Source organism: Mauremys reevesii, linkage group 26 (genome assembly GCF_016161935.1).
Source record: "Mauremys reevesii isolate NIE-2019 linkage group 26, ASM1616193v1, whole genome shotgun sequence".
Taxonomy (NCBI): domain Eukaryota; kingdom Metazoa; phylum Chordata; order Testudines; family Geoemydidae; genus Mauremys; species Mauremys reevesii.
The window spans coordinates 680,754-700,520 of NC_052648.1; the positions used below are offsets into that span (position 1 = coordinate 680,754).

The 19,767-nt window shown below is 43.5% G+C and overlaps 1 protein-coding gene across 4 annotated transcripts; it reads right to left on the minus strand.

The window, feature by feature from the left end:
- Positions 1–2,786: 2,786 nt before the first annotated feature.
- HAUS8 (HAUS augmin like complex subunit 8) lies at positions 2,787–18,882 on the minus strand. Of its 4 annotated transcripts, none has more exons than XR_005591409.1 (12): positions 18,750–18,879; positions 18,579–18,649; positions 18,086–18,141; positions 16,679–16,784; positions 14,965–15,078; positions 13,643–13,725; positions 12,215–12,289; positions 11,029–11,187; positions 9,880–10,021; positions 9,036–9,177; positions 7,109–7,718; positions 2,787–2,797 (listed from the first exon to the last, which is right to left on the minus strand). XR_005591409.1 is itself a non-coding variant. In XM_039515456.1 (11 exons), the coding sequence occupies exons 1-11, from the start codon at positions 18,773–18,775 to the stop codon at positions 7,598–7,600; spliced, it is 1,095 nt and encodes a 364-aa protein (XP_039371390.1). In that variant the 5' UTR covers positions 18,776–18,879; the 3' UTR covers positions 6,724–7,597. The 4 variants fall into 4 exon arrangements, 2 of the variants coding, with proteins under 2 accessions (XP_039371390.1, XP_039371391.1); XR_005591410.1 differs by lacking the exon at positions 2,787–2,797 and adding an exon at positions 7,804–7,901 and having other exon boundaries at positions 7,621–7,718; positions 18,750–18,882; XM_039515456.1 differs by lacking the exon at positions 2,787–2,797 and having other exon boundaries at positions 6,724–7,718.
- Between the last annotated feature and the right edge of the window lie 885 nt (positions 18,883–19,767).

Here is a 19,767-nt window from a genome sequence, read left to right on the forward strand (position 1 = left end):
AGCTGCTGCTACGAAAGGTTGTGACTCTGGGAAACGTGCAGGCCATAGTGGATGGCTTTGCTGCAATGGGATTCCCTAACTGTGTGTGTGTGGGGGGGCGGTAGATGGAACCCATACCCCTATCTTGGCACCGGAGCACCAGGGCACCCAGTACGTAAACCGCAAGGGGTACTTTTCAATGGTGCTGCAAGCACTGGTGGATCACAAGGGACGTTTCACCAACATCCACGTGGGATGGCCGGGAAGGGTTCATGACGCTCGCGTCTTCAGAAGCACTACTCTGTTTAAACGGCTGCAGCAAGGGAATTACTTCCCAGACCAGAAAATAACAGTTGGGGATGTTGAAATGCCTGTAGTTATCCTGGGGGACCCAGCCTACCCCTTGATGCCATGGCTCATGAAGCCATACACAGGCAGCCTGGACAGTGGTCAGGAGCTGTTCAACTACAGGCTGAGCAAGTGCAGAATGGTGGTAGAATGTGCCTTTGGCCGTTTAAAGGCGCGCTGGAGCACATTACTGACTTGCTCAGACCTCAGCCAAACCAATGTCCCCTTTGTTATTGCTGCTTGCTGTGTTCTCCACAATCTCTGTGAGAGTAAGGGGGAGACCTTTATGGCGGGGTGGGAGGCTGAGGCAAATCACCTGGCCGCTGATTACGCGCAGCCAGACACCAGGGAGATTAGAAGAGCACATCAGGAAGCGGTGCGCATCAGAGAAGCTTTGAAAACGAGCTTCATCACTGGCCAGGGTAGGGTGTGACTGCTGTGTTTGTTTCCCCTTGATGAACCCACACCCCCCTTGATTGACTCATTCCCTGTAAGCAACCCACCCTCCCCCTTCGATTACAGCTTGCTTAAGGAAATAAAGTCACTATCGTTTAAAAATCATGTATTCTTTATTAATTCATTATAAAAAGAGGGAGAGAACTGAGAAGGTAGCCCGGGTGTGGTTTGGGAGGAGGATAGGAGGGAAGGAAAAGGCCACTAAAAAAATTTCACATTAATCACAGCCTTTTGGTTGGGCTGTCCACGGGGGTGGAGTGGGCGGGTGCACGGAGCCTCCCCCCACGCGTTCTTACACGTCTGGGTGAGGAGGATGTGGAACATGGTGAGGGTGATTATACAGGGGCTGCAGCGGCACTCTGTGATCCTGCTGCCGTTCCTGAAGCTCCACCAGACACCGGAGCATGTCAGTTTGATCACACAGCAGCCCCAGAGTTGCATCCCGCCACCGCTGATCTTCGTGCCGCGACCTCTCATCTCGAGCATCTCTCCTCTCATCTCGAGCGTCTCTCCTGTCCTCACGTTCGTCCCTCCTATCCTCACGTTGGTCCCTCCTATCCTCACAGTCACTGGCATCTTTCCTGTACTTTGCTACCACGTCCTTCCACTCATTCAGATGCGCTCTTTCATTGCGGGTCACTTCCATGATTTCGGAAAACATTTCTTCTCGCGTCTTTTTTTTTCCGCCGCCTTATCTGAGATAGCCTTTGGGATGGAGTAGGGATGCTTGAAAAATTTGCAGCTGCATGAGGGAGGGAAAAAAGGGAGAGAAGTATTTAAAAAGATACATTTTACAGAACAATGGTTATACTCTTTCACAGTGAACAGCACTATTCACCTTACATAGGACATGTGATTTCACTACAAGGTCGCATTTTGCATCTTAATATTGAGTGCCTGCGGCTCTGGTGTTACAGATCTCACAGACGCAGGTCAGGGCATCAGAATTCAGCTTGCATGCGGCCATGGTAAGCCACTGTCTTTCGGCTTCTGCAGCCTTCATATATACAGTGCTTTACCCCTCCCCCCACCGCATGGCTGGTATCATGAAAGCTCACTGCTAATCACCCCCCTTACCCCCCACAACGCGTGGCTAGTAGCTGGGAAGATCCCTGCTAGCCAAACGCGAAAAAGCTCATCGCTATTTCACTCCTCCCATCCCCCCGCTTGGCTACGTGCAAGGAAGGATTTTTTTTAAGCAGCAGGCCACGAACCCAGTAGGAAAATGGCCATCTCTGTCCCCTTAATTAAATTCCTGATTTTCAACCAGGTTACCCTGAACAATATCACTCTGCTGAGGATAACACAGCGAGATAAAGAACGGATGTTTCTGGAATGCCAGCAATCACCGGGACCATACGCAGCTATGCTTTGTCATGCAATGATACCCGATTACTTGCTACATGCATGGCGTGGTAAAGTGTCCTACCATGGTGGACGGAACAAGGCTGCCTTGCCCAGAAACCTTCTGCAAAGGCTTTTGGAGTACCTCCAGGAGCGCTTCATGGAGATGTCCCTGGAGGATTTCCGCTCAATCCCCAGACATGTTAACAAACTTTTCTAAGTAACTTTACTGGCCGCGAATGCATCCCAAGTCCTCAGGGCAAATCAATCATTAAAAAACGCTTGCTTTTAAACCATGTTTTATATTTACAAAGGTACACTCACCAGAGGTCCCTTCCATGGCTTCACTGTCTGGGATAGTGGCTTGGGAGGGCTGGGAGGGTAATTCCGTCTGGGTCAGAAAAAGCTCCTGGCTGTTGGGGCTAATGGAGTGCTGTGTGCTCTCTGCAAGCTCATCCTCCTCTTCTTCATCGTCATCTTCCCCGTCCGCATAATCCTCAGCCATGGCTGAGATTACAACCCCCACCTCAGAATCCACGGACAGGGGTGGGGTAGTTGTGGCACAGCCCCCTAAAATTGCATGCAGCTCAGCGTAGAAGCGGCATGTTTTTGGCCCTGCACCGGACCTTCCGTTTGCTTCTTTGGTTTTCTGGTATGCTTGTCTGAGCTCCTTAACTTTCACTCCGCACTGCACTGAGTCCCTGCTGTGGCCTTTTTCCATCATAGCCTTGGAAATTCTTTCAAATACTTTTTCATTTAGTCTTTTGGAACGCAGTTCTGTTAGCACTGAATCCTCTCCCCGGATAGCGATCAGATCCAGTACCTCCCGTGCAGTCCATGCTGGAGCTCTTTTTCGATTCTCAGGAGACTGCATTGTTAACTGTGCTGATGAGCTCTGCGTGGTCACCTGTGCTGATGAGCTCTGCACGCTGGGCAAGCAGGAAATGAATTTCAAAAGTTCACGGGGCTTTTCCTGTGTACCTGGCCAGTGCATCCGAGTTCAGATTGCTGTCCAGAGCGGTCACAGTGGTGCACTGTGGGATACCGCCCAGAGGCCAATACCGTCGATTTGCGGCCACACTAACCCTAATCCGATATGGTAATACCGATACTAGCGCTACTCCTCTCGTCGGGGAGGAGTACAGAAACCGGTTTAAAGAGGCCTTTATATCGATATAAAGGGCCTCGTAGTGTGGACAGGTGCGGCGTTAAATCGGTTTAACTCTGCTACAATCGGTTTAAATGCGTAGTGTAGACCAAGCCAAAGAAAGAAGTGGGACCGCTAAACACTGAGGATGAAGTCGAGATTAAGGATAATCTAGGCATGGCCCAATAACTACTCAAATACTTTGCCTCAGTCTTTAATGAGGCTAATGAGGAGCTTATGGATAATGGTAGGATGACAAATGGGAATGAGGATATGGAGGTAGATATTACCACAACCGAGGTAGAAGCCAAACTCAAACAGCTTAATGGGACTAAATCGGGGGGCCCAGATAGTCTTCATCCAATAATATTAAAGGAACTGGCACATGAAATTGCAAGCCCATTAGCAAGAATTTTTAATGAATCAGTAAACTCAGGGGTTGTACCGTACGACTGGAGAATTGCTAACATAGTTCCTATTTTTAAGAAATGGAAAAAAAGTGATCCGAGTAACTATAGGCCTGTTAGTTTGACATCTGTAGTATGCAAGGTCTTGGAAAAAATTTTTGAAGAAGAAAGTAGTTAAGGACATTGAGGTCAATGGTAATTGGGACAAAATACAACATGGTTTTACAAAAGGTAGATCTTGCCAAACCAACCTTATCTCCCTCTTTGAGAAGGTAACAGAGTTTTTAGACAAAGGAAACGCAGTGGATCTAATTTACCTTGACTTCATTAAGGCATTTGATACAGTTCCACATGGGGAATTAGTAGCTAAATTGGAAAAGATGGGGATCAATATGAAAACTGAAAGGTGGATAAGGAACTGGTTAAAGGGGAGACTACAATGGGTCATACTGAAAAGTGAACTGTCAGGCTGGAAGGAGGTTACTAGTGGAGTTCCTCAGGGACCGGTTTTGGGACCAATCTTATTTAATCTTTTTATTACTGACCTTGGCACAAAAAGTGGGAATGTGCTAATAAAGTTTGCGGATGACACAAAGCTGAGAGGTATTGCTAATACAGAGAAGGACCGGGATATCATACAGGAAGATCTGGATGACCTTGTAAACTGGAGTAATAGTAATAGGATGAAATTTAATAGTGAAAAGTGCAAGGTCATGCATTTAGGGATTAACAACAAGCATTTTGGTTATAAATTGGGGACACATCAGTTAGAAGTAACAGAGAAGGATCTCAGAGTATTGGTTGATCACAGGATGACTATAAGCCGCCAATGTGATATGACCGTTAAAAAAGCTAATGCGGTCTTGGGATGCATCAGGCAAGGTATTTCCAGTGACAATAAGGAGGTGTTATACAAGGCATTGATGAGATCTGATCAGGAATATTGTGTACAATTCTGGTCTCCCATGTTTAAGAAGGATGAATTCAAACTGCAACAGGTACAGAGAAGGGCTACTAAGATGATCCGAGGAATGGAAAACCTGTCATATGAAAGGAGACTCAAAGAGCTTGACTTGTTTAGCCTAACCAAAAGAAGGCTGAGGGGAGATGTGATTGCTCTTTATAAATATATCAGAGGGATAAATATCAGGGAGGGAGAGGAATTATTTAAGCTTAGTACCAATGTGGACACAAGAACAAATGGATATAAACTGTACACTAGGAAGTTTAGACTTGAAATTAGACAAAGGTTTCTAACCATTAGAGGAGTGAAGTTCTGGAACAGCCTTCCAAGGGGAGTAGTGGGGGCAAAAGATATATCTGCCTTCAAGACTAAGCTTGATAAGTTTATGGAGGGGATGGTAGAATGGAATAGCCTAATTTTGGCAATTAATTGATCTTTGATTATTAGCAGGTAAATATGCCCAATGGTCTGTGATGGGATGTTAGTGGGAGTGGGATCTGAGTTACTACAGAGAATTCTTTCCTGGGTGCTGGCTGGTGAGTCTTGCCCACATGCTCAGAGTTTAACTGATCGTGATATTTGGGGTCAGGAAGGAATTTTCCTGGAGGGCAGATTGGCAGAGGCCCTGGAGGTTTTTCGCCTTCCTCTGCAGCATGGGGCATGGGGTCACTTGCTGGAGGATTCTCTGCAATTTGAGGTCTTTAAACCACGATTTGAGGACTTCAATAACTCAGACATAGGTTAGGGGTTTGTTACAGGAGTGGGTGGGTGAGAGTCTGTGGCCTGCATTGTGGTCAGACTAGATGATCATAATGGTCCCTTCTGACCTTAAAGTCTCTGAGTCTATGTAACATTTTCATCAACAAGATTTAAGTTGTCACCTGAAAACTACTAGAAAGTCCAGAGTACTAAAATTACTACTGTTTATATATAAATTGATGTGTCAAAAGCCAATAGGTGGACTTAGCTTTAGAGTTTAGAACAGACAGTATTGCACTAATTGGTCATTTGGCATAGTGTTGGACAAGAAGAACATAATAAACTTCTCTCTGATTAGTAAGTGGTCCTAAATTGAGTAGTGTGCTTCCTAGTGACCTGATTACAGCAGCTACAATGGGCCAATCTGTTTGGTAGAGACAGCTGAAGGGCATGTGTTGACAGCCCTAGATTTAAATTTGAGAACAGAAGAGGAGGGATTTTCAGGAAAGGGGCCCTGTTGGTGGAGCTTGCTCCTTGTCAAGGTAAAGTGAACTTCTCATTCAGGGATTTGCATGCCTTTGTCTTTAGGCTGTATAGGTCCTCGTACCTGCCCCCATTCGAAAGGTTTGGGGTGTTAGTGATGGGAGAAATCAAACTGTTACTGGCCTGGGATGATTGGGTGCAAAGTACCTGGGAACAGCCAGTGCTCTCTTCTGTCCCTGACATGAGCCACCCAGCACCACAGCTCACACCCCTCAACTGTTTCTGTTTAAGCATGTGAACACCTGAGACCTCAGTCCCTCTGGCAGGAACAAAGCTACTGCCAGTCAGTGGGCACGCCCTACAGGACAGACTCTGCTGTAAGGATTTGGGGAGCACAAGATCGGATACTGACACTAGCTGGTGCCTATACTCCCCTGTTGTATATATTGCCTGAGATACAGTAATTAGAAGGCGGACTACACCCAACCCATGCCAACCAGGGGAAGTTGGTTAGACTGGCCTTGGAATTAGATGTAGGCACAGGCATCAGAGTTTATTTTGGGGAAGTCCAGTGGCTAGAGCCTTTTCCACCTCATGGATCCTTCAGCCCCCCCAGTACTAGGACCTGACAGAAGGCACCCCCATGAAGGGATGGGATCCCAGCCAGGCTGCCCCTGGGTGAGTTTCAATACCCAGACTGGGCAGTGGAGACATTTGAGAGATTTAGGGGGAAGCACGAGAGACAGTGACACAGAGCAGCTCTGAAGGGTACTATAAAGGAGGACAGACCTTTCTGCAGCAGTTTTTATACACTGACTTTCCATACAGGACATGATGCTGTAGCTTGCTCTGTTACAAAAAACTTGTAGAAAGTAATAATATGGGGAAACAGAACAGACAGTTCAGAAAATACGTTTATTTTACATTTGTGTGTATTAAAAGGGCTCTGGGAAGTTGTACACGACCTTCTCCAAGACCTGGCAAGAGTAAACTGTACAATAAGGCCATTAGTAACAAGAGTAAGTTTTAGGAAGATGTAGTAGATCTCCTTCCAAACAAAACCTAACTTAGTACAAAAAGAATTTAAGCATGAGGTTTTCAAGCTTTGCCAAACACAATATTACAGGGAAGTCAGTGATCAGTTTACCCCCTTCAACATCCTTTGATTTAACGACCACAGAGTGATAGCCATCTCTCTGGACTTTTCCTCTTGCCAAATCACATAGGAAAGGGGTGATCAGACTTCCGGCTACACTTCCTCACTGAATGACCAGCACACACAGGCATCCCTCTTGCAGGCTACTGTCAATAATGCACAGTCGCACACACATTTGGTCCTGCATCTACATATTGACACAATGACCTCTGAGCCACATTTCGCTTGGGAAGAGATCTCATGCCCTGCTGCAGCTGAAATGAGGCACAAGGAAAACAAACAAATTGGATGTGTGCACTGGATGTGTCAACAGTAACATTTCCTATAGCTCTTACTCCACATTTCAGCATTTAAGTGACCAACTGACAATAAGCTTCCACAAAGGATGTAGGGCTGGGGGTTTGAGTCTAAAATGAGGGACTCATGCCATGGTGGGTCAGTTGTAAGAATGCTCCACATCATCTCTCATGAATGTATTAGAATTATCCTAAGTTTCAGTGAGGAAATGTACCAACCAGATGTCCTTAACTTTATTCTGTTTTTTTGTGCAGCTCCCTGGGCCTTACTTTAGCATCCACAGGAGTTCAAGTCCCTAACTGAGGAACATTTCAAATCTAATCAAAGTACCAGTGTTTCAGGGTCTCTATTCCATGGGTGTCTTCACAGACTTTTTGGTTATGCAAAGAAACTTCCTTACTGACTTCAAAAGACAGGTCCTGTACTTGCTTGAAGCTCCTGCAAACAAGTCAGACAGACTAAAGCAATTACTGTGGCTAACTGTAATGAGCAGTAAAGTGGTATAAGATGGGGGTTTGCTTACCAATATAGCAAGAACTTGGGGGTGTTGTAGAGGGAGAAGTCCCTGGGTTCAGTCATGAGCAGGCCTGTGAGTTTTTCCATTTCATGTTATTTCTAGGGCTGTCAAAGATTAAAAAAACTAATCGTGCTGTTAAACAAAAGAATACCATTTATTTTAAATACTTTTGGATGTTTATTACATTTTCAAATATATTAATTTCAATGACAGAAAAAATGTACAGTGCTCACTTTATTTTTTATTACAAATATCTGCATTTGTAAGTTACACTTTCACGATAAAGAGATTGCACTTCAGTACTTGTATGAGGTGAACTGAAAAATACTCTCTTTTGTTCATTATTTTTACAGTGCATATATTTGTGAACAAAAAAGTGTGTTGTAATTGAAATAAATATTGAAAATGTAGAACATCCAAAAACATTTAATACATTTCAACTGGTATTCTATTGTTATAAGTGTGATTAATTCTTTTAATCGCAATTAATATTTTAGTTAATCACGTGAGCGAACTATGATTAATTGACAGCCCTAGTTATTTCAACTCTAGTCTGCTTCTTGGGGGAATATTTACCCTACTGCATTATGTCCCTTTCCCACCTCTGGTGGATGTTCCAGCAGCAAGCCTTTACTGAAGCGGTGTGGTATAGCAGGGGAAAGAAATTGGGTCCAGGATCCTCCCAGGGACATACACTGATGTAGAGGGGAGGTATAATCCATTATTTGAGCCTCTTTGCAAAGCCATATGGAAGAATGGGAGAGCAGAGTCATGGCCTTCTTTGCATTCTTGCTCTTGAAGACAGAGTGCTGCAGCCCACACCTCCGATCCCTGCAACCCACACCTCTGATCCCTGGTACCTGCTGTTGTCTTTCAGGACTTTAGGACTGCTAGCCTTGGTTGAAATTTGTTTGGGAGAGTCATTATGTGTCACACTAACCACCCCCTTCTGTGATCCTTTCTCAGAGGAAAGATGTTTTCTTATTGCCTTCCGTGCAGGTAGATCTTGGGGGTGGGAGGGAGGGAGTAAATGGGTGTGTATTTCTTGCTCTGTAGGGGAAGGGGTGAAATCTGGCCATTCGTGGCCAGCTCTAAACAAGGGTACAGAAGCTAGGCTTAGTGGCACTAGCCATTTCATATATAGATTGTCTGAAGAGGTTATAGGACCCACAGATCTTTAAACAGATTTTAAGATCTGTTATAGAACTCTGGAGTCTTCAGCATGATTTTGTAAATACCTTTCAAGTTCTGCATCCATTTTGAGAGCAACTTCCTTAAGTTCTTTCAGTACCGGGAATGCCTTTGAATTTTCTTCCAAGTAGCCAGGTGCAGCTTCCACCAAAAGACTTTGCGTGACAGCTAAATGCTTTTTTAAGTCCTCTACGAAAGAGCAAATGTTACAGCTATTATCACTGAATGTACAGCGGTACCTGTTAATAATATACATTTTAAAGATGTCAGCAGCTTGAGTGGTCACCCAAGAGCTTGAAGAACATCTGAGTGTACTGGTGAAAACACAGCCTTCAGGAAAAGACAACAGGAGCGTATTACTATGAGAGCAAAGTTGTCTTGAATTACATTAGGACTAATCACAGCAGGAGACTAGGTAACTTGCTCAATTCCGTTTGGGAGATTAGTAGGTTCTACAGAAAGTTGACAAGCCGAGACCATGTATTGCTACAACAGGAGCGCAAGCTCCATTTATTCAGAATTCCTTGGCTAGTTATATGTTGCTATTGATACATTGTCCAAATGTCAAACCTTGCAGATACTTTCAGTAATAATGAACCCTCTTATAAATGCTACGCAAATGCTCTTAGTTTAGTGTGCTCTGCTCTTCTTACAGAAAAAGAAATTGGATGGATGCAGCTTATTAACTAGAGATGAACAAATATGCAGACAAAGCAAAGCTTGGGACTAATGTTTCAGTGTCCTCTCCATAGAAAGTCCAAGCGCAGCGAACAAGAGTCATGCCCTAGATTTAACAAGGTTAGAGATACATTTCAAGTCACAGAATTACACAAAAGAGTCCAATATACTGAAAAAAAAATGCAAAATCCTGCTAATTTGGAGTTTTCATACCCAAATATATGTGTCTATTTCCTTCTATGTGAATGTTCTTCACAGGAAGCTCATGTCTAGTGGTATCCAGGGCAGTTGCAAAGGTTTTATACTCCTCCTTAAACTGTTCACAGACAGTAAGAAGAGGAGCAAGGACTTCAATCTGGAAACAAAAAGGGACACATGATAACCCAGCACCTCAATGCAGAGAAGCCACTCTGAAAGCGCAGTCAGAATGCATTATCTGGTTTATCTTAAAGAATAAAGTGAGATTTGAGTCTAGTTCACTATTAAAAAGATCATCAATATGGTTTAAAGAAATCAACAAATTCTGTGGCTGTATCATCACATACTCCTATTTTTAAAAGTGCTCCCCCTCCATTTTTGAGAAGGCCTGCTCCAATATCTGTTTCTTTACTTCCTGTTTGGAAGTGCTGCCAATGCACAAAATAAACTGAAAAAATGAAGATGTTTTGTTCTAACCTGTTGGGATAGTTTTAAAGGGATACATATATCACTATTAAAAAGGCTCTTGGTGTTTGGTTATTATAGTTTTACAATGTGTTCCCGTTAAGTGATGTTTTAAAAAAGTTCCCTCAGCTACCAATGCCAAGGTGGAGCTGCTGCCACCTATCCCAATGCATCAAAGTCCATTGCAGTTTTTCTTATGCTGATGCCATGCCGCAAAACAGAAAACACACTGCAAGCAGATGCCATTGTGTCACACCCCACAACCCAGGAGGTGATTAGTGCCTCTGCTCTGGCCCTGATAACTGTAGTAGCCCAGGATGTTTGGGGCCAGATGCTGTGCTTTGCAAGAGGTGTACCACAGAAGACTAAAGGATGTTAGTGTGGCTTTAAGCCTCACATGCCTCAGATTATGAGCTGCTCTGGTGACTGGTGCACTATCACCTCCCCACAGCTCAGTATATGCTCTCGCTCTGCCTTCAGACCTCCGTGTGTTTCCTCCAGTCCATACATGAGAGGCCACCAAAGCAGGTGCTATAGGTATTCTACCCCCTTTACATTGCCTGAGAAGCATAAAGTGCCACAGCAGGGTTCAAATTTGATGCTTTTTTGTCTGAGGCACAAAATGTACCAAAAGGCCAAAGGTTGCTTCTTCAGAGCACTTGCAAACTGCAGGAGAAACATGAAGTGTGATAAACTAACCTGTTTATCCAGCACTTCTTCAAGCTTCTGCTCTCTCTTCTTGAGCAATAGTTGGCGTTTCAGCTCATACAGCTTTTTTTGCTGTTTTTCCTTTTCTTCACACAATATTGATAAGTTTCTTTCACCTTTCTCCTCCAGCTGGGCAATATTTTTTTCTATCTATGAAATCCAAGAATGTATTTGGAGCCAATATTAAACCACAGCTAAGTACTTTAAGCATTAAGTTATTTCCAAAATATTTTTAGAGAGAAGAGAAATTCAAACAAGTTTGAATTCAGAAGTTAACTCACTGTATGCGGTGATTTTTCTGTCCCTTATATAGTTACTAAAATGCTATTATATTCTGTAAGGAAGATTCTCACCTCAATGATCATTTACTACAGCTCCCTGAAGTCAAGATGGCATCTAGTCTATAAAGGGCAAACTTAGGAAGTGTGCAAGGGTAGGGAAAAAAAAATGTATCTGAGTTTTCAGAGGGAGATGTGTCTCCTTACTCATCCCCTCTGAGATGACCATCCCTCCTCCAAGTGTTTTCACTGACTTCTCCTCATCTTCTGTATCATATTCACCCAGGTCTTCAGAATCCCGTACCAGTCTCTTAACTCCCCACCTTGTCCACTTCACTCCAGCCAAGTCAAACATTTAACCACTCCCTATGTCATCAGGTCCCTTATTTCTTCACCTTCCATGCAGCCTCTAATACCAAATCCCCCACCACACCCCATTTGACTACTCTCTCCTCCAAATTCCCCCCCAAACATTCTTCTTCCGTGCCATATCATAAGAAACAGCTAAGTAAATCTGTATCATTAACCTCAGTGACTACCTAAGCCTATTGCTGAATCACTTGTCCTCCCATCCCTGTCTATAGTGTACCATGCACACTTATACCACTGCAAAAATAAGAACACTCATTCAAAGTGTGCACTTCGTCTGGAAATTGGAGGCTCCTCCCAACTATCTCAGCAGCTTTCTCACTCTGATCATTGTTTAATGAAGTGCATGGAATGCTATATATGAGGAAGTGCCTGAAGTGAATCACAATTGCATAACCAAGGATATCTGAAGCACAAATTTAACTTGTGTGGGGCAGAAAGGTCATTTCAGTTATATTTAGAAAGTTTTCCAATAGTCTATGTTTTTTGTAGCTCTATAATACGAAAACATTTGACTATCTGTATCTTACCTTCATTGATGCATAGTTTAATAGCAATGCCTGAGATTCCAACATCCCAATCACATCATCAGGATCAGAAGATTTCTTAAGGAAATCAAATTTTTTTAAAATCAATGGTAGCACATATATTTAGAAATTAAATACAAACAAGTATTTCTAAACTAAAGTTTGAGTCTGTGTTCGAAGCAACATCTCTGATATTACAGGTATATTTGCAAACAAAGTCTGTCCTGTTATCACCAAGTGTCAACTACACACAGACTATTGTTTTTTTAAATGGGTGCATTTCTTAATAATGGAGCATTTCTCACCTAACAGCATGGAGGCTGGTTAACTTTGGGTTATTGTTCTTTTATCCTGTCACCCTACCTAGTGTATTCTCTGAAGGATTCACAATACCGCTAGAGGATATGAAGTTTCTATGCTGTGTTGGATGAATCGTTGTCAACATAAAAGGGACCTCAGTTTAATTTTCAAGTACTCTACTATACAAATCATGGGGTGCAAGTAGTCTACATGCACATTTGTGAACATGGGACATCATTAGAAAGCATGGGTAAGAGCACAGCAAGGTGAAGAACTAACTTGAAGACTAGCCAAAGTAGGAGTAGAGACTAAGAAGAAATGGAAGCTGGACTCATACAATGGAGTGTTGGTGGTACACAAATCAAATCCCCACCAGCAGAGACCATGTGAGCCTTTACTAATTGTACTTGGTCACACTTTAAAGGACAGATATGCTTGGTGACACACTAAGGGGAGGCCTCCATCCCTGTAGTGACATGAAGAAAGCACCATAGTGAATTATACATTCTCTCTTCCTCCATTTAAATGATATGGGATACTCAAGGTGATACTTCACTATACAACATGGCAGCTGTCAGAACAAAGGATATTTTGATGCTTTGAAATAGTAATTTTAGAATGTTTAGGATAGGGTGCATTTCACTGGCAAAATGCAGATTTTTTTCCTTAAAAAGGAACGTAAAAATTTTATATAGAGAGCTGAGGTTAGCCCAGTATAAGTAGGTCTTAATCTAATGAGCTTTATAGCCATGGCTGAATTTGATTTATTACATTTCCTTCTGTGAGCATTTATCAGGCTATTTTTAACAAAGCTGCTTGTACCCAATGCTTTTAGTTTTATTGGCAGCTTCTTTATTCTAGTACTTTGGGAACTTCTGCATGCAACATTAGCCCCCGAGCCCTAGAACAGCTCTTCAGCCCATAATAGTCCTTAGTGCTTTCAAGATGATGATACTCTCACCAACACCACAGAAACACTCGTTACCACATGGTTTCTGGGGACAAGTCTTCATTCCTCCCTGGACGTCTTAACTCTTGCTGCCGAAGTTAATGATGAACAAAAATCCTTATTCAGTACATTCCATTGAATACAACGGTGTCAATTTCCAGCTAATTTAAAGTGTCACTTACTGAATTCTGCTCTTTTTTTCCTGTTCTTGATTCTGCTCTGAAGAGAGACTTTGAGCCAGGAATCTTTTTTATGAGACTTTTGTCTAAACCACAAAAGAAAAAATATTAAAAAAATAAAAATCTGTGCACACACAGCGCTTCTCTACCAAAATGCTTTGAGCAAGACAATCAGCTTCTTAAAACCAGACAGTTTTAATATGATTTTATGCAGGGTGGATAAAAACTGATTTAAAAACTTTTAAATCAGATTTTATTTTATTTAAAGTACGTTTTTTTTTAAATGACACCTGAATTTAATACAAAATGTTAAGATCTAAAATTATAATCTCTTAAAACATTTAAATAAAAAATAATGCTGAATCCATGAGCATCTAGCAAAAACTGAGTTAAAGGTTATTTTTCCATGTAAAGAAAGAAGTTTCTCTGATTCCAAGGTCAAGCTTTATAAATATGGCACAATGGATCATGTACAATATTAAGGGGTTGTTTTAACAGAAATAAATTTTACATACTGTCTTGTGTGTTTAAATTCCAGTTACCGTCCTAATGCAGCTTGACACAAATCATGAGCAAAAAGTTAGTCATCATTTAACATACTAAAAATGTACAATTAATAAGAATCTGAAAACATTCAGCTATGCATTTACTTAAATGAACATATATAGTTATAGTGTACCTTCCTAGGTAGCAAAAATACAGATCAAATCTAGTGTAAAGGCCCTATTTAGTTGTAAATCAACATCTTTTAATGGTTATATCAATGAGAATGTACCTTTCTTTAGAAAATAAAGGAAGTACAAAATGGAAGAGTTTATTAAAATCCATTATTTAAATCAAGTCTTTTCACTTGACGATTTAAATTGCCTTGATTTAAATCAATCCACATTGATTTTATCAAGGGAAGAAAGAGCCCAAGCAGAAACATTCTCTTCCTGGCTCTGATACTGACTTGTTGTATGAACATGGCCACACCAACTTTTCAGAACTGGCCTTTAATTTTAGGTGCCTACCTTCGAATACCTGGGGCATAATTTCCAGAAAGGGTGAGCGCTTACTAATCAGAGTGGTGGATGCTCTGAAAAATCAAGTCCTAGGAATTTAGAAGTAGGGCATCCCAAAAATTGAGGATTTGAAAATTAGAGGCCACACTAAAAAATTTAGGCCTGACCTCACTATGTCAGTTTCTCCAATTGCAGAATGAGGGTTATAGTTTACCCTCTTTTGTAATATGCTTGAGATCTTTAGAAAATTGTTAAATACCATTAACATTCCTTTTAACATCATTGTTAAAATTAGAATGTGAGTTAAAGGAGAAAACTTACCATTAATAGCTGAGAGATCCAGGTCAGGTCGAGCAATTTTATGGCCCTCTAATAAAGTGGACTGCAAGTCATCTTTTCCCAAGACAGTACGATTTAGTGTGCTAGTGGCAGTGCCTGTAGAAATATATGTAATTTTAGTGTGGTAGAACAAAAGTGAGCAGCCCAGAACACCTAGTTCTGCAAGTTCACAACCGTTTGCACAATAGTTCATTTATTAAACAAAAAAACAAACAAACCAACCATCTGGATATTGCCACCTTTTTTGTCTTCCAAAAGTCAACAAACATAGAAGGTTTAACTTGCTGCAGAGTTCCTTTTAGTTGGGGTTCAACTTGTTCAGAATGCTGCTATCTTAGCCATTTCGTAGCTTGCCAACATGAGCAGAACCCAAAATGAAGTAAAAGGTAATGCATATGTGATTAAAGCTCTACAGAAGTAATGCTGAATTAAAATAATTTTAAAATATTCCTCTCTCACATTACCAGATAAACTAGAGGATCACCTGGACAAGTGCTAAGACATTGAGAGTCGCATATAAGATCATCGTACAAACATGTAGATTTGCAACATTACTAGTGATTTATATGTTGTGGGGGTTTATTGTTCATTCCTCTAGATCTATATAAAAATTAGAGAAGTATTTTTGGGTATTACAGTAGCAGCCCAATCCATCTACAGAATGACAGGTATCTGCTTATTCTAGAGAATTAATGTGGTGTTTCATTTCTAGATAGAGAATGTAGAACTAATCTACACATATTACATTAAAATACATTAGTATTAAGTATCAATGACAGGAGTCACAATGCTGCTATATTGTCAGATAAGGGGAGAAAGTCTAGAGGCCTACAAAAGCTATCTAGTCTATGATCTTTAGGTCAGTAGTCTCCAACCTTTTTACGCCCAAGATCACTTTTTGAATGTAAGGGCAACCCAAGATCTACCCCACCCCTTCCCATAGGTTCTGCCCCTTCCCCAAAGCCCCTCCCTCACTCACTTTCACTGGGCAAGGTAGGGGGTTTTGGTTGGGGAGGGGGGGTGATGCAAGCTCTGGGCTGGGGCCGAGGGGTTCCCAGTGTGGGAGAGGGGGGTCAGGGCTGAGCCTGGGGCAGGAGTGCAGCTCAGGGAGAGGGGTCAGGGCTGGGGCAGGGGCTTAGATGTGGGAGGGGGCTCAGGGTGCAGGAGGTGGCTCCTGCCAGGCAGCACTTTTCTCCAGTGGCTGCCGCTAAGGCAGGCTCTCTGCCTATCCCGGCCTCATGCCACCCCTGGAAGGGGCCAAAGCTCCCCCCCCGGGAGGGCACATGACTCTGTGCTGCTCCTCTCCACAAGCCCCGCCCCTGCAGCTCCCATTGGCTGGAAACAGAGAGCTGTGGTCAATGGAAGCTGTGGGGGTGGGACTTGCAGGCAGGAGCAGCCACAGAGGGAGACCCTCCCCCCCGACCCAGGCCACGCTGGCCGCTTCCCCGGAGCGGTGTGCTGCCGGGGCAGTCAGGGAGCCTGCCTTGGCAGCAGCCCCGCTGCACTGCTGGAGATCGCAATCAATGAGGAGATCCTCTACATTGACCAGTTGATCATGATCAACCGGTTGGTGGTCACTGCTTTAGAGAATTTCACAATAGTCCCTGCTCCCTCAGTGATACTACAGCAGCACAGGTTGAGAGAAGTCCATAAAGAATAGCTTTGCTAAACACACACACACAAACAAACCACTTACCTGAGGTGGCTTTGCATTTCTGAAAAAGAACTGCTCTTCCAGTTGGGGTTTCCCCTTTTTCAGATCTTTTTACACCAGAAACTACAGAGGAATTTGCTGAGGTACTCTGCCAACCAGAAAATATTCCAGTTTAATAATGATTATGAGGTGTCTTGGCTCCTACTTCATTACAGAATTTCACTGATAGATAATTTAAAAAAGAAAAAACAACACACACAAAAAACACTGCCTTGGGGCATCACAATGCTTTGCAAAGTCACATAAGAGGCCTGGGCTTGGCTTTAATTCCTTATCCTGATTTTTCTCTCTGGGACTTGGTGAGAGCTCATGAGAATGCAGCAGGGAACACTCAGTGACTGGGGTTAAAGAAACCCATATTCATAGATTCATAGACTCTAGGACTGGAAGGGACCTCGAGAGGTCATCGAGTCCAGTCCCCTGCCCTCATGGCAGGACCAAATACTGTCTAGACCATCCCTGATAGACATTTATCTAACCTACTCTTAAATATCTCCAGAGATGGAGATTCCACAACCTCCCTAGGCAGTTTATTCCAGTGTTTAACCACCCTGACAGTTAGGAACTTTTTCCTAATGTCCAACCTAAACCTCCCTTGCTGCAGTTTAAGCCCATTGCTTCTTGTTCTATCCTTAGAGGCTAAGATGAACAAGTTTTCTCCCACCTCCTTATGACACCCTTTTAGATACCTGAAAACTGCTATCATGTCCCCTCTCAGTCTTCTCTTTTCCAAACTAAACAAACCCAATTATTTCAGCCTTCCTTCATAGGTCATGTTCTCTAGACCTTAATCATTCTTGTTGCTCTTCTCTGGACCCTCTCCAATTTCTCCACATCTTTCTTGAAATGCGGTGCCCAGAACTGTCCACAATACTCCAGCTGAGGCCTGACCAGCACAGAGTAAAGCGGAAGAATGACTTCTTGAGTCTTGCTCACAACACACCTGTTAATGCATCCCAGAATCACATTTGCTTTTTTTCCCAACAGCATCATACTGCTGACACTTATTTAGCTTGTAGTCCACTATAACCCCTAGATCCCTTTCTGCCATACTCCTTCCTAAACAGTCTCTTCCCATTCTGTATGTGTGAAACTGATTGTTCCTTCCTAAGTGGAGCACTTTGCATTTGTCTTTATTAAACTTCATCCTGTTTAATAAAGACAAATGCAAAGTGTTCTATTTGTTTAATCAATGGATGAGCACTTACACCATCAGAGACTGCCAAACATATTTCTAAACCATAATCTAGTCTCTTTAAAAATATTTGTTTTTCAGTTGAAACCTGATATATTTAACTTTTTTAAATTGCCTTCTTCTATCAGCTTTCATTTTATTATGTTAGAGGCCAGCATTTTTTTTAAAGCAGGTAATTTGAAACCAGACTTAACCTTCCCCACAGGCTTTCTATCATATTGAAGGTAGCGAGCCTTCACAACTCTTCCACCTGAAAAGAAGGGGAAAAAATGAAATCTGGGCAGCAATAAGACTATTTATCTCCATCTAAATTACACCAGTCTCAGCACCGTGGCGACTAAGCACTTAGGCAAATGCAACACATAACGATATAAATTATAACAGATTAATATTTTACTCGTGGGATTTCCGGCTCATGGTGATTATTGACCCCTTATTTAGGGGAAGGAGGCGGGAAGGAGCTACACACGGGGCGAGGTGGGTGTGGATGAACTCGGGGGCGGCCAAATGTGTCTGGTCACAACGCGCAGGACGCGCCGGAGGCTGAGGAGAACGGGCAGCGGCACGGATCCGACACAGGAGTTTCCGGGGAAGCAGAAATCGGCGGATTTTTACCTACGGGCCCACCCGGTCCCCACCACCCTGTCACCCTTCCTCACGCCCGCCCGCCCGCAGCGCTGCCCCTACCTTTAGGCCTCGCGCCCGTAGCCCCCGCGCTCCCGTCCGCTTCAGCAGCTCCCTCCGCTCCCGGGGGCACCCTACACAAACACAGGCACCGGGTCAGGCGGGGCGAAGGGGCCCACTCGGGCTGTGCCCCGGGGAGAAGAGGCAATAACGGGGACAGCGCCCCTCACTCACCCCGCCGGGCTTCCCACCGCCGCCATCCCAGTCAAACTTGCCGCGCAAGCGCTGAGCGAGAGGGACACTCTAGCCCCATCATCGAGTTTATAACGGAGTAGCTAGAACGCCCACTTCCGAGTCTCGCCCCCTGCCGCCTTGGAGGGGAAAGGCAGGCGCAGCTATTTCCCGTCCCTGCGCCCCAACCCAAATCCTTGCAGGGACCTTGTACCTTCGCCCCCGTGGGACCAAGGCCAGTAGCTCGGGGAGCCAAGGTGGGCAGTAAGCACAGGACAATACATCCACTGGGACCCTTCCGCCAGCCCGCTCAGGTCCTTGCTGGGGCACCAGAAACCACTCCCTGCTTATACCCTGCCAGCCAGGGTGGCCCATCTGCAGCAGGCCATGAGCCAGTGGTTCCTACCCTAAATGTTAAAAATTATGAGTCAACGCCCCTTCCCCCCGCCCTGCCAAATCATGATCTAGGCTAAAAAATCATGAGCTAAAACATTAATTCTTCCTTTCTTGTTTCTGAGTCTTTGGGAGTAGGAGGTAATATTGTCAAGGTTTATCTACCATCACAAGTACTAGGGGGTTACTTTTTTTTATTTTAAAAGACAAGCTCAGATTCTCATATAGTAACTTGACGCCATGATCTGGGACTTTAAGGAAAAAACCCTAATTATTATGAGATTCATGTTAAAATCATGAAAGTTTACAACACTGCAGATCTTTTAAGGCTCCTGATTTCGGCCACCCTTTCCTGCAACCAGAACTTCTCCTGTGTAAGGGAGATGTAAAGGGATGGAAGTGAGGATGAGACACTCCATCCAGGGCCGTCTCTAGGCACCAGCAAACCAAGCACGTTTTCAGGGCTGTTGTGCTCCTGTTCATTTGTTTTTGCTTTGGCAGTTGTGCTCCTGGAGGTTTTTGGTTTTTTTTTTGTGCTTAGGGCGGCAGAAACCTAGAGCTGTGGTCTCAATGAGGTGATGCTAGTCTACAGGTGAGATCAGAGTGGCTGGGAATGTGTGTGAGAGAA